This window comes from Cnephaeus nilssonii (genome assembly GCF_951640355.1).
Source record: "Cnephaeus nilssonii genome assembly, chromosome: 16".
Taxonomy (NCBI): domain Eukaryota; kingdom Metazoa; phylum Chordata; class Mammalia; order Chiroptera; family Vespertilionidae; genus Cnephaeus; species Cnephaeus nilssonii.
In genome coordinates, this window is record NC_137087.1 from 23,793,700 (window position 1) to 23,806,963 (window position 13,264).

A 13,264-nucleotide genomic window follows, 5' to 3' on the forward strand; every position below is an offset into this window, starting at 1 on the left:
CAGAGAAAAACTTCCTTCTGATCAGCTTTACATTCTTTTTCTTTCAGAATAGATTAGAATATAAAACTGAAAGCAACAAATGAGCAAACAGGACAAGCAGACAAACAAAAACTCACAGACACAGACAACAGTATGATGGTTTCCAGAGGGAAAAGGAGGTGGGGAGTTTGGGTAGTAAAGGGGGGAAGGGGACCAAATACATGGTAATAAAAGGAGATTGGACTTTGGGTGTAAACACACAAAGCAATATACAAATGATGTATTACAGAATTATACACTTGAAATCTATATAATTTTGTTAACAAATGTCACCCCAGTAAATTTAATTTAAAATATTAGGATGTAATCATGCACCACTAATTTAAACATTTTGAAGTGTAAAATTCAGTGTTTTCTAGTATAGTCACAAGATTGTGCGGCCGTTACCACCATCTGATTCCAGAACATTGTTATCATCCCAAAGAGAAACCACATGCCCATTAGCAGTCCTGCCCACTCTCTCCTCACCCACTCCTTCCTTTAGGAACTATTATCTATAGATTTGCCTATCCTAGACATATCATGTAAATGATATCATATAATATGCAGTCTTTTGTAATTGACTTCTTTCTCTTACTATAATATTTTCAAGGTTCACCCATGTTCCATGTTACAGCATATATCAGTATTTCATTCCTTTTCATGGCCAAATAATACCCAGTTAAATGAATTTACTACATTTTGTTTATCCATTTATCAGTAGATATCTGTTTGACTTGTTTCCACATTTTGGCTATTATGATTGGTGCTTTATGAACATTTGTTTACAAGTGTTTGGTGGACATTCGGGTCATATTGGTCTCTACGCTTCCTTTTTGAGGTCTGCCAGACTGTTTTCCATTTTGCATTCCCATCAGCGATGTTTTGCTTTCTGTTCACAGACCCCAGAGGAACTAGAGGATGTTTCTGACCTGGAAGAGGATCATGAGGTCCGCAGTCACACCAGCCTTCAGACCGAAGGGAAAACTGACCGGGTATGTCACCTCTTTGCGGGGGAGATAAGTGTACTGTGCCCTTTCCTGGTCAATCCAGGCAGCCTGTCCCAGCTGGGACTCCTGGATCTGGAGATGCTTTTGCAAAGTCAGGGAGAAGAGCCTCCGCATGCGGGAGAGGCAGCAGGAGGGAATGATTTCCTCCCCCTGGAGAGCACACAGGGAGGCTGTGTCTGGTCAGGTAGTGAATCAACTCATAACACTCTTGATCTTTATAGCAGCCATGGGAATATAAAGGTGAAATGTGCACATGTTTGTTTATAGTAGAAAAGAGAAACTAAGAAGTTGTAAATATACTCTGAAATTCTAGTGGGGGTGGACACTTCTGTGGCAATTCTCTACATTTCTTTCTTTCTGCAATACCCTTTTTTGCCCCTACCCCTCAACACTCTCTCTCTCTCTCTCTCTCTCTCTCTCTCTCTCTCTCTCTCTCTCTCTCTCCCTCCCTCCCTCCCTCCCTCCCTCCCTCCCTCCCTCCCTCCCTCCAAAGATGATCTCTATGTGTAGTCCTTTGCTGCAACTAACGTCACTTTCTCAATTACTCTGAGACGCTGTACACATTCACTTTACACCCACTGCTTGTGAACTTGTGAAAGTTTAGTTTCCCAGACACTGACAGCTTGCAACTGCAGACCAGACTACAGAACTTGGGCCGGAGAGCCAGGCAGGATAGCACAGTGGCTAAGACTGCCTGGACCTCATCGAATCAGCCACTTCCTTGCTGTGTTACTTGGGAAACTCACTGAGCTTTTCTCTACCTCCATTCTCTTATTTGTAAAGTGAAGATACCTATAATACTCTATATAAGGATTATTGTGGGAATTAACTACATTAGTTAATAGAGCATTTAACATATGCCTAACTCAGTTATCAATAATCAGTTATTATTACTTATAGTAGTCATAGCAATAGTATAATTATCATCATTATCATTATTACCACTAGTTAATTAGTTAAATTTGGTGACCTAAAATTTGGAGATGGATAGAAAGAGAAAAACTTAATTAAGTTAAATATTTTCAAATATTCAGATAACTTAGGACTGGTATATGTGTCACGACACCTATGTTTTATCAGAAATGTTGCTTTTCTTGAGTTTCCATTTCTTCATGTTAGGCACTGTCTGGCTATCACTGATAGTTTTGCACACAGCATCTGGAGACAGTTTTTTTCATATCTAGTAGGCATCCTTGGTAAGAGGTCAAACACTACAAATGGCAATGGAATTGCAAATAAAGTTTGCTGATGGTAAACTGCTCAAGCTTTCAGTGACATGAGTGAGTGACTCCCTTGGGCTGCTGCTGAATGACTGGAAGTGGCAGGCAGGTGTTAGGGCTTACAAAGGAATTGACAGGAGGAAATTTTGTTAAAATAAAGGCAACTTTTAGGATGATGGGATTAGGGCAAAACGTGCCTTGATTCTCCTGCCTTATGGCATGAAGACAAGGAACCCTTGGTTAAGACCCTTCAAACTTCAAAAAGTTTAAAATCCCTTGTCTGAAAACTAAGGAGAATAATATCATACCTTCTCATAGAATCGCTGGTAACACCAAAGAAGATACTGCATATAACGTCTATAACGTTTTATAAACTGTAAAATTATATGCTAAGATTCTTATTACTACCATTTTTATTTGTGTTTTTATTCTTGAGTGGGATTATAGGCCAGATAGATGGCCACCTGACCACTGTAGGTCATGCCATTGATGATATTTGTGGTCCTGGGTCTTAAAAATCTTTCATAGAAGCCCACTGTCTCTAATCTTGTGGAAATCGCCTTGAAACTGCTCTGCATCCAAGATTTGTGTTCCACTTTTCCCTGATGATCCAGTTCATTTGGAATGACCCTGGGTGACAGCCTCACCTCGGTCTAGTGACAAGATAGATCTCTGACCATCAACTGGGAGCGACATTATATTCAACCTGGCCACCTACTGCTTTCATAAATCTCCCTTGCATATGTTCCAAATGGCTTAGATTTTATTCACCTCCTGCCTTGAGGCTTCCCTGCAATTGCTGTGTGGAAACCCTCAGGAAGCTGCTCACATATTCTCAGTCATACACAGCCTTATGTGAGGCACTAACACCCCACAGAGCAAACCTTGAGCAATATTCTTTCATTCCTTGGATGGACCATTTTGAAATTCATTTCCCACAGATATTTAAGAGTTTCACTGGGGGATCAAGCCCCAATTCCTACAGCATTGACCGGGTTGTTAAGACAATTTGCAGTAGCCTTTATTTCCTGATTCATCCTTCCCAGTCTCCCAGTTATATTTTCTAAGATCTATTCCAAAAATAAACTACTTTTCATTCTAAGTCTCTGCTTTTGGGGAAAGACAAGAAAAGGTAGTCTCTTCACATATACTATTCATTTAATCATCACATTAATTCTGTTGTATTGATATTATTTTCCTAGTTTTACTAACAAGATCACTGAGGCTGAGATCTATATAACTTACCTAGTAAGTGGATTATGTCTTCAGACTAAGAACCTTGGTGATTGCTACATATCACTTCACTTAGGTCAGAGAGATAGTAGAATGAATCCTTTACTAAAAAGCCATAAAAGTAATGATCATTACAACAAATGTGATACATCATTGATGGAATGAAAGAGAACAAAAGAAAGGATGCTACAGTGGCCTGAAAAAGGGAGGTGTAATTTAAATTTAAGAAGCAATTAATTGTATAGTATAAATAATTTAACACAATAACATCCTCTCATTAAATATATATGTCGTGAGTTTATTACAACAGGTTCCATTCTCATACCTGATGTTTATGAGAGCTGGCTAAGAAGGATAGCTCAAATTTGTCTCCCATCCAAATCACCTGACTAGAACCAAGATCATGTTTAGACAAGTTTTATGATCTCTCCCAACCATCTTATATAGTCCTATATTTCTTATCATTACATATCTGTGCCTAGAATATATTCATATGTTTAGTCTTATAGCCATTCAAGACTTTGGGTTTGTATTCTATCCAGCATTTTTAAAGTTTGTATTCATTGATCTGAGTGTACTATTGACACATTTGCCAGGTACCAACAAATTGAGAAGATACCAAAACATTTTGAAGTAGGATCTGTTGAGAATCATTTGAATACATGTGCCATGATCATTGAGGAATTCTTGGTCACTGCACAAGACAAGTGTTTGGGTTCTTTGTGTTTGCTCATATTACTGAGGCCTTTTTGGTTCTAGTATTATAGAGATTGACATATCAAATATGCAGTAGGACCAATTTTAGAAACTGTTTAGTAATGGAGTGACAGTTATTTATTATCATTTTACATTCTGCGTTTCACTCCCAGTAGCTTTGGCTCAGCATCATCTGTTATTGCTGTCATCAGAGGAAAATGCCACTGGGCATTGTAAAGGTCTAAAACCAACAAATAATGGTTTAGAGTCCACGGTCAATGAGAGGGAAATGCTAAAGGACCAATCGTGCATGCCTTATGAAGTGGCAGAGGAACAGCAGTAGAAATTAGTGATTATCTTAATTATCAAACATGAATACTCACTGGACCAATATAGTGGTTATATCCAGTGATCAGGCATTCCACAGTGAATACAATACAGGAATATGAGTTTGCTACATGTTTAGAGATCATCCTTCAAAGAGCTCATTATTTGTTTGTCTTCATGCTCTGAGCAAGGAAAAAATAGATATATTTTATATTAAAAACTTAAATTTGAAAGAGACAAGAAAATAAACTCCTATTAAAATAATCAAAGTCCTAAAACTATTAATACAAGTTTTTTTTTTGTAAATCCTAAAAGCTTCCTAAAAGATTATATTAAACACATGTTAAGTGATATTTTCTATTTAGACAGAGAAGAGCTGGTTATCCTTTAATACTTTAAAGTTTACAGAATAAATTTAAATTGATATCTTATTTAACCAAAATTCTGGGTTTGGTTTTTAATTTTTTTTCTTGATTTTACTAATTAGTCTCAAGATTTCAGTAGTTTAGGTAAGTCAGGTTGGCTGGGACCATATTCCAGGTCTTCTGGCACCAACCAGTACAGCACACTTGTAAACTTGGGTATAATTTCATCATCCCTTAAGACCTCATTGCCCAATTATTGCTATAGTCAGTATTATAATTCTTCCACTAGAAAGAAGACTTGTAAAACTAAAGACCATAAACCTTAGTATCAGATCTGTTTAAGCCTTACAAATTTCCAATACTTCCATCTTCCATCAGTAACAAAATCAGTTTGTTGATTACCATTGACCTGGCAGTATTGCTGGTGGATCACTTTGCCTTGAAGAAGTGGAGTAACAACAGGCAAGTAGTCATCCAGCAAAAGACCTTGTAGGATGATGGTCTGAGGTCTCCAAGCATAGAATCCAGAAGATAGAGGAAGTTACTCCTCAGCCAATCTCTTGTCTCGTCAGCTTCTCTGATATTTCATTACAGGGAATATTTCTAACTTCTAGAAATTCTTTCTGGTTTATTGTTTGCAATAGGGGCAACAGTAGCAATAGTCACATAAATAATGTAGAAATGAAATAGTGATCACTAAAAACAAGTCTTGATAGTGGGATAAAACAGAAAATTTGATAAGGCAATTGTTCTTTTTTTTCTTTTCTTTATTATTGAAAGACTGGCTGGGCACTGGGAGGTTTTTTGGTGATTCATTAGTTTCTGTCTTTGAGTCCTCAATTACCTTCATCCAGTTATATAGGACTTAATTGCCTAGTTTTATGGTACATACTCATAAAAAGGGGAAAAAGGCATTCTTGCCCAGTTGGTGTGGCTCAGTTATTGAACTTGGATCTGTGATCCAAGAGGTCTCTGGTTGATTCCTGGTCAGGGCACATGCCCAGTTGCAGGATCCCCAGTAGGGGGTGTACAGGAGGTAGCCAGTCAATGGTATTTCTCTCTCATCAATATTTCTATCTCTGTATCCCTCTAAAACCAATAAAAATGTATTTTTAAAAAATAAGGCCATTCTGTTATTTATAGGACACATGTTGAAGACAGTTTTGCAAGTAGTTATTTAAAATAACTCTTACCTTCTCTAACCCTGTCCATGAAGAATATATTTAGTATCCTTTATATATATATATATATATACGCACTTTGAATAATTATAAAGGCAGTGTTCATTAAAATACATTTCATTTTCAAAATTGAGCTACACAAAAGTGTGTATGCATTTTTTGGGGGAGGGGGTGTGGATACTCTGTATATTCTAGTAATTTTTCCCTCTGCCCAGATAGCTTGAAAGCTAATAAGGCCTAAAAATTAAATCCAGGATTTTGTTTCCATCTCACACAATTTAAATATTGCTCATAGTGTCCAGCAGATGAAACATGAAAAGAGAACTCATTTTAGTACTGTGCAAGGCCAGGTTTTTATCTGAAGGTATTTGAAGTTGTGGCCTCTAATTGCTAAAATTCAGTTTAATGAATCATAACATTAAAAATAAAACACTTAAAAGTTAACATTGTCATAACTATGGTTGAAATTGTTATGTCACCTTTTAAATGATACATTATTCATATTTATCAATGATCCAAATTAAAGAAATTGTAACATGTAGTATTTATTTGTATGATGACTAAAATTTGTCATGTCTTTAATATCATATTCACTTAAGAGTCAATAGTTTGTAAATCTGCTTCGTCTTAAAAACTATGTTTGAGGCCATTGAATCTCTATAAGTTCTAAAAATAGAAGTAAATTATGACAGTAATAAGAACAGTTGCCTAGGTTACTGAACACAACCTCAAAATGTCAACAGCAGAAAATGAAATGGAGCACATCTAATCTTAAAATACTGGAGATGATTCTTCATGATAAAAAAATAATACAAAAGCCATGAGTGCACTAATTTCATGTTGGTGATGGGGAAAGTTTCTCCTTGCTACTTTTCAGCAAGTAGTTAGCTGAATATTCTCTATCATGACAATAGAAAACATGCCATGGTAGAATGGTTTATTTTAAAAACTGGAAGCATTTTAATAGGCCCTACTTATCAGAATATACTCTCAATAAGTCAAATTTTTACTGAATTATCTTACAACATATAGAGAGAAATGACCTCATTACCTTCTTCATGATATAATTTGGTTTAGGTTACTGTTAAAAACACAGCTGGGGTAAACCTGGATTCAATTACATTATTCAGCGGCAACACACGAGGCAGTGCATTCTCTCATCATTAGTTCCTATAATATCAGTTGTGTGTTTGGCAGTAACTCTGCTTTCCTATCTTTCTGAGTGTTCATTCTCATTACTTTATTGTTTGCTCTTTCTCTATCTACTTCTAAGCATTAGGATTCACTAGAGTGCTGATGTAAGCCCTATAGTTCACTATACATTGTGAACTAGACTCTTCCTGCACATGCTCATACAGTCCTAACACTTCCAATATCACCTAGGCAAGCCCTGTCTCCTCTGAGTCTGGCTGCATATTAGTAGGCCTGTAAGTTTCTTATCAGATGACTCACTGAAACCTGTGGCACTGACTATTTCAAAACTGGATGCATCATCTTACCCCATAAATATTCCTTCTGCACTTCTATACATTTGGTTGTACAAGTCTGAACCCCAGAATAATTTGATAATCCTTCCCACAGCTAATTAGACAACATGTTCTGTTTTACTCTCCTAAATATTTTCCAAACTTGTCTATCTTTTTACCACCTCCACTATCACTACTGTCAAAGAAAAATCATCCCGGACAAAGTTAAACAGAGAAGGAAGACTTTATTCAATGGTATCAATAGTTAATAATAATTAATCAGTGAATAGCTAACAGGGGAAAGAGACCAGAACTCAGTCTGAGTTCAGGTCTGCTGAAACAAGGCTGAAGATTTTTCAGAGATAAGGTGAGGGGGATGGTAGGCCATCTGTGTTTGCTAATTGGCTTTACCCAAAGGAAAAGTGAATTTTCTCTGTCTTTGTGACAAGAGGGAGTTTTACAGTGGGGAGAGCAAGGTGCCCTCTAAAATTAGGCTCCTGCCCTGACTGGTTTGGCTCAGTGGATAGAGCATCTGCCTGTTGACTCAAGGGTCCCGGGTTTGATTCCAGTCAATGGCATGTACCTTGGTTGCGGGCACATCCCCAGTGGGGGTTGTGCAGGAGGCAGCTGATGGATGTTTCTCTCTCATCGATGTTTCTAACTCTCTATCCCTCTCCCTTCCTCTCTGTAAAAATCAATAAAATATTTAAAATTAGGCTCCTGCTCTCCCACAGAGACTGGAAGATAGGGGCTCTGTCTTCTTTGATGATTGCAACTCACACGGGGATGGCTCCTTGGTCCTTGTGAAAGATAGTCCTGGGCTGTGAAAGTGACAAGAACCATTTAAAATATTTTTATATTTCAAAGGGGCAAAGAATTTACAATTATAAGTTGTGCTTTCAGAAAGGGGAAATTAGGGGCCTAGAGTCAGGATGAAGCCTGTCTAAAGTTCAGTCAAGCTAATGGGAAGTGGAGAGGTTCAAATATGTTGACTGAGCATATGTGATGATGGGTGAGTCAACTGAATATGCTGAGGAGTTAGACATTGTATATGACAGAGAGAAAGAAGTCAAGGACAGCTCAAGATTTTTGGTTTGAGAACTGGGAATGTGGACTTGCCATTTATATTGATTTGAGGGAAACTGAATTAAGCAGATTGAGAATGGTGGAAGATCAGATAATTAATTTTGGATATGTGTAATCTAAAAAGTCTGTTAGACAACCAAATGAAGATGTCAAGTAGGTGTATATAAAATTTACAAACTAGACTGGAAGTCATCTTGCATGCATAGATTTATATTGCAAATTTACAACCTTCTAAACTTAGTGATGTTTTATATATTATGTGGTGACCATTTTTTTTTCCAGAGACATTGATAGCTTCATATCTAGTTTTAAACATTATCCTTCCAAAATCTCTCTGCTGACACATTTACTCATTTGACTGTCACCTTTAATGGAAGGCCACCATTGACCACCTGCTTCAAATTGCAACCCGAGTATAGCCCATCTACTAGATAGTAAATTTAATGATCTTCATATTTTTTCTCTGTTATGCACTCTCCATTCTTAAACCAGTACTGGGCACATAGTAAATATGTTATAAATATTTACTAAATGAATAAATTATCTTGACCATAAATGTGCTTTGGGTAAAGAAAGATGCTCAGCAAATTTGGGGAGAGGGGAGTTGTTTCAGATACCGCATTTGTATCTAACCAATATATAATTTGTCTACAAAATAAATAGGATAATACTTATTTTTTAAAACCAGTGTCAGTAAACAATTGCCCACATGATAGTCACTTGGAAAATTGTTCTGAGGCTGTTGTTTAGGCTGTCCTTTGCCTTTTTGAGTTTAGAGGGTTTTTGATAGACATCTGGCTACCAAGTGCTGCCCTTTTGCCCATTCTCTGAATTTAGGCATTGAAAAAGCCCTATTTCCTTTACTGTTAAAAAATGTATATATACAAATTAAATGATTTTGAGTTATTAGTCTCGGGTGAAATATGAACGATGTGTTTACTTTTTGTCTATTAAAGATAATGTTTATCAAGTTAGGTAGTAAAAAAAGAAGCTCAAAAGAAAATATTATTTTAAATAATTCTCTGATATTCTAAAAATTATCTTTGCACACTGAAAGTACCACACTCTAAAGCTAGTCCTAAATATATGCATATTTCAAATCAGTGGATTATTATTAAGGTACATTTATTCTTTAGAAATGTGGTTATGTATGTCTTATAATGAGCTGTATAGGCTGTAGCACTAGACATACCTATGGCTTCCTTGAAATGGCATTTAAATATAAATGGACATAGAACACAGATATTTCACTTAATGTGGAACCATCATCTCTACAAAGCTCATGTACTTGTAAGAAACAGGGCTTTTTTAAAATGTCATTCCAGGACATTTTAATCCAAATTTCTGATTCTAAAATAATTCAAAGAAAGAAAATACACTTTCTAGAACCCAATCCCTAAGTTTGAATCCTGACTTTGCTACTTATAGCTGTTGACATTGAACAAGGTAACTTCTCCATGTCTCAGTTTGCTTATTTTAAAAATGGACTTACATTAAATGATTATCATTAAGCTTATGACTTAGTATTTGTAATAAGCAGCACATAGTTAACTGGTCAAACTTAAGTAACCATCATCGCCACCAACACCACTATCATTGTTAACATCAACAGTATTTGTTGAATGGATGCACGTTTCTGACATCTCTCCTAACATTACAGGTTGGCAATATTCACTCTCCTGATTAGTCTTCCTCATATTTTCCACAACATTTTGTGGAGAGAGCCAGTTTGATTGACCAACCTATATATGTTTGTCCTATGGTCAAAGCTCTTTGAAAAGGCTATCATGAGTTTCTAGATAATTTGTTGGATGGGTTGCCCTTGAGTCATGTGCCTGCTGAAAATAAAAGAAACTCTATGTTGTTTCCTTGGGTGTAGGTTATAGGAGAAACAAATCAGGTTATATGGAGATATCGGGTGTGCTGGATATTAAGATAGGCACAGAAAATAGAATAGTATAGAGAATCAATGCCAGACTGTTCCCAGGGAAGGTTAAGAGTCATCTGCATCCAAGGAATGTTTGGAAAGCCCTGATTCATGGTCCTGGTCACTTGGGGCTTGCAATCTAAGATGTAGCAATTGGAGTGTGTACAGGGAAATATATAGTTAGCAGAAGAGAAAAGTGAAAATATCACCTCCTGGATAGAAAAATATTCACCTTTCACACTAATGAAGGCAAATGCATTTCCAAGTAGGGATTTGGGTAGTTTCTAGAAATCTATGACTTGAGACTGTATAGCATTTCTCTCTCCAGGTTGTGTAGACATGATGAGACACTAATCAGTACAGGGAATTTGTAAAGTGTAAATTATGTATTTCCAAAGCAACAATTTGGAAGGTGTTGATCTCTTTGCTCTCTAGCTATCATCAGCTCATGTTTCAAATTAAAAATAACAGAGCTACATTATTCTTCTCTCGTCTTTCTCTGGCTTAACTAGAGGTCCAAACCCATCTACTAACAAACACCTGTTTGCAGAGGAGAGGGAAGAACCTAAATAGCAGCAAAATGCTTTACAGTTTTAATTGACTTGAAGGTTAGACTTTTAAAAGACAGAAAAGTCCTCTAAAACTAGCAGTAACACATATTTTCCTCTTACTGGCTTTCTGATGGAACTTTAAACTCTTACATATTACCAACATTGAATTTTATAATGCCAATTTCAAAATTCTTCCAATGCCCTGTTGTACTAAAATTGCATTTTCCACTTCTTTCATAGATATGTACCTTTAATAAGCCTATTAAATTAAGAACAAATTTTATATACCGAAAGTAGACAAATGTGACTCTTAGGACACCAAGATCATTGAATTGGTGCCTGAAGTATACTTTTAGGGCAGTGGAGATTAGCATGGCTTTCCATAGAGAAGTCAATGGGACAATAAAATATCCTCAAGGTTTAAAAATATTTTCCAAATATACTTTCAAATTGTGTCTTTTATCTATAAAGCATATGGGTGTGCCTAGCTAGTATATCACAACTATTTGTATACTCTGATGATGATGATATTTATTATGATGATGATTTATAATAATAACTAGAGGCCCGTTGCACGAAATTTGTGCATGGAGAGGGGGGGTGTTCCTCAGCCCAGCCTGTACCCTCTCCAATCTGGGATCCCTCGAGGGATGTCCAACTGCTTGGTGGGATTGGGCCTAAATGGGCAGTCGGATATCCCTCTCACAATCCAGGACTGCTGGCTCCCAACTGCTTGCCTGCCTGCCTTCCTGATTGCCCCTAACCGCTTCTTCCTGCCAGCCTGATCACCCCCTAACCACTCCCATGCCAGCCTGATTGGTGTCTAACTGCTCCCCTGCCAGCCTGTTTGCCCCCAACTTCCCTCCTCTGCCGGCCTGGTCACCCCTAACTGCCCTCCCCTGCTGGCTATCTTGTGGTGGCCATCTTGTGTCCACATGGGGGCAGGATCTCTGACCACATGGGGGCATCCATATTGTGTGTTGGAGTGATGGTCAATCTGCATATTACTCTTTTATTAGATAGGATAGAGGCCTGGTGCAGGGGTGGGGGCCAGCTGGTTTGCCCTGAAGGGTGTCCCGGATCAGGATGGGGGTTCCCTTGGGGTGTGGGGTTGCCTGAGCAAGGGGCCTGTGGTGGTTTGCAGTCCAGCCATGCCCCCTGGCAACCCAAGAGGAGGCCCTGGTATCTGGAATTTATTTACCTTCTACAATTGAAACTTTGTAGCCTGGAGCGAAGCCAAGCCTCCTGCTCGCTTCGTGGCTGGCAGCCATTTCTGTTGGGGTTAATTCACCTTCTATAATTGAAACTTTGTAGCCTTAAGCAGAGGCCTGGGCCTGGCCAGGGTGTGTGGAAAGCTTTGCTTTCTCCGTTTTCGGGGGCAACCCTGGCCTGCTCTCTCCAGCTCCGTGGCTGCCACCATATCTGTTAAGATTTGTTTTCCTTCTATAATTGAAACTTTGTAGCTTCAGTGGAGGCTTAGGCCTAGCAAGGGCAGGCGGAAAGCTTGGCTTCCTCCGTTGCCTGGGAAACCTTGCTCTCTGTGGCTGTAGCCATCTTGGTTGGGTTTATTTGCATACTCACCCTGATTGGCTGGTGGGTGTGGTTTAGGCGTAGTGAAGGTGCGGTCAATTTGCATATTACTCTTTTATTAGGTAGGATAATAATGGCAACAAAAACATAATTACTTAATGCTTAATATGTATCAGACACTTTAATTTTATTAAATACCCTCCAAAACCACACTTAGAGGAGGAAACTATTTCACCCATTTGAAAAATGTAGAAAAAGAGGTACGGAGGTTAAGTGACCAGGATCACACCGTGTGAGGTGACGGACCTGAGACTGACCCAGGTGCGCTGTCTCAAGGACCTGCCTGTGCCCTGCTCTCCCCACTGCGCGACGCAGCCACCCTTCCTGCAGTCAGGCTTTAGGTGGGGCTGTCTGAATACAACCTGCCTCTGTACTCCTGGCAGAATGTGCCAGATCCGTGGGAGATTAAAACGGATACAGACTTTGGGGCTGAAAATCTCATTCAAAATGGCAGGAATCTACATGTTGCAATTGAGCTGTCTAGAAGCAGAATCAAAGCTGTTACACACCTGCTGCCCACATCCATTTGCTTGCAATTGTACAGCCACGAGCGTAGCGATGGCAAAGTGTAGTTCTGTGAAGTGATGAAGAACG

The 13,264-nt window shown here is 38.2% G+C and overlaps 1 protein-coding gene across 3 annotated transcripts in view; it reads left to right on the top strand.

Moving 5' to 3' along the window:
- Positions 1-13,264, top strand: part of CTNNA3 (catenin alpha 3) — a 1,396,025-nt gene that overhangs the window by 1,241,924 nt on the left and 140,837 nt on the right. For all 3 annotated transcript variants that reach the window (XM_079794118.1, XM_079794119.1, XM_079794120.1), the window contains one exon: positions 921-1,013. In XM_079794118.1, coding sequence (XP_079650244.1) covers positions 921-1,013 — 93 coding nt within the window. The remainder of the gene's footprint in view (positions 1-920; positions 1,014-13,264) is intronic.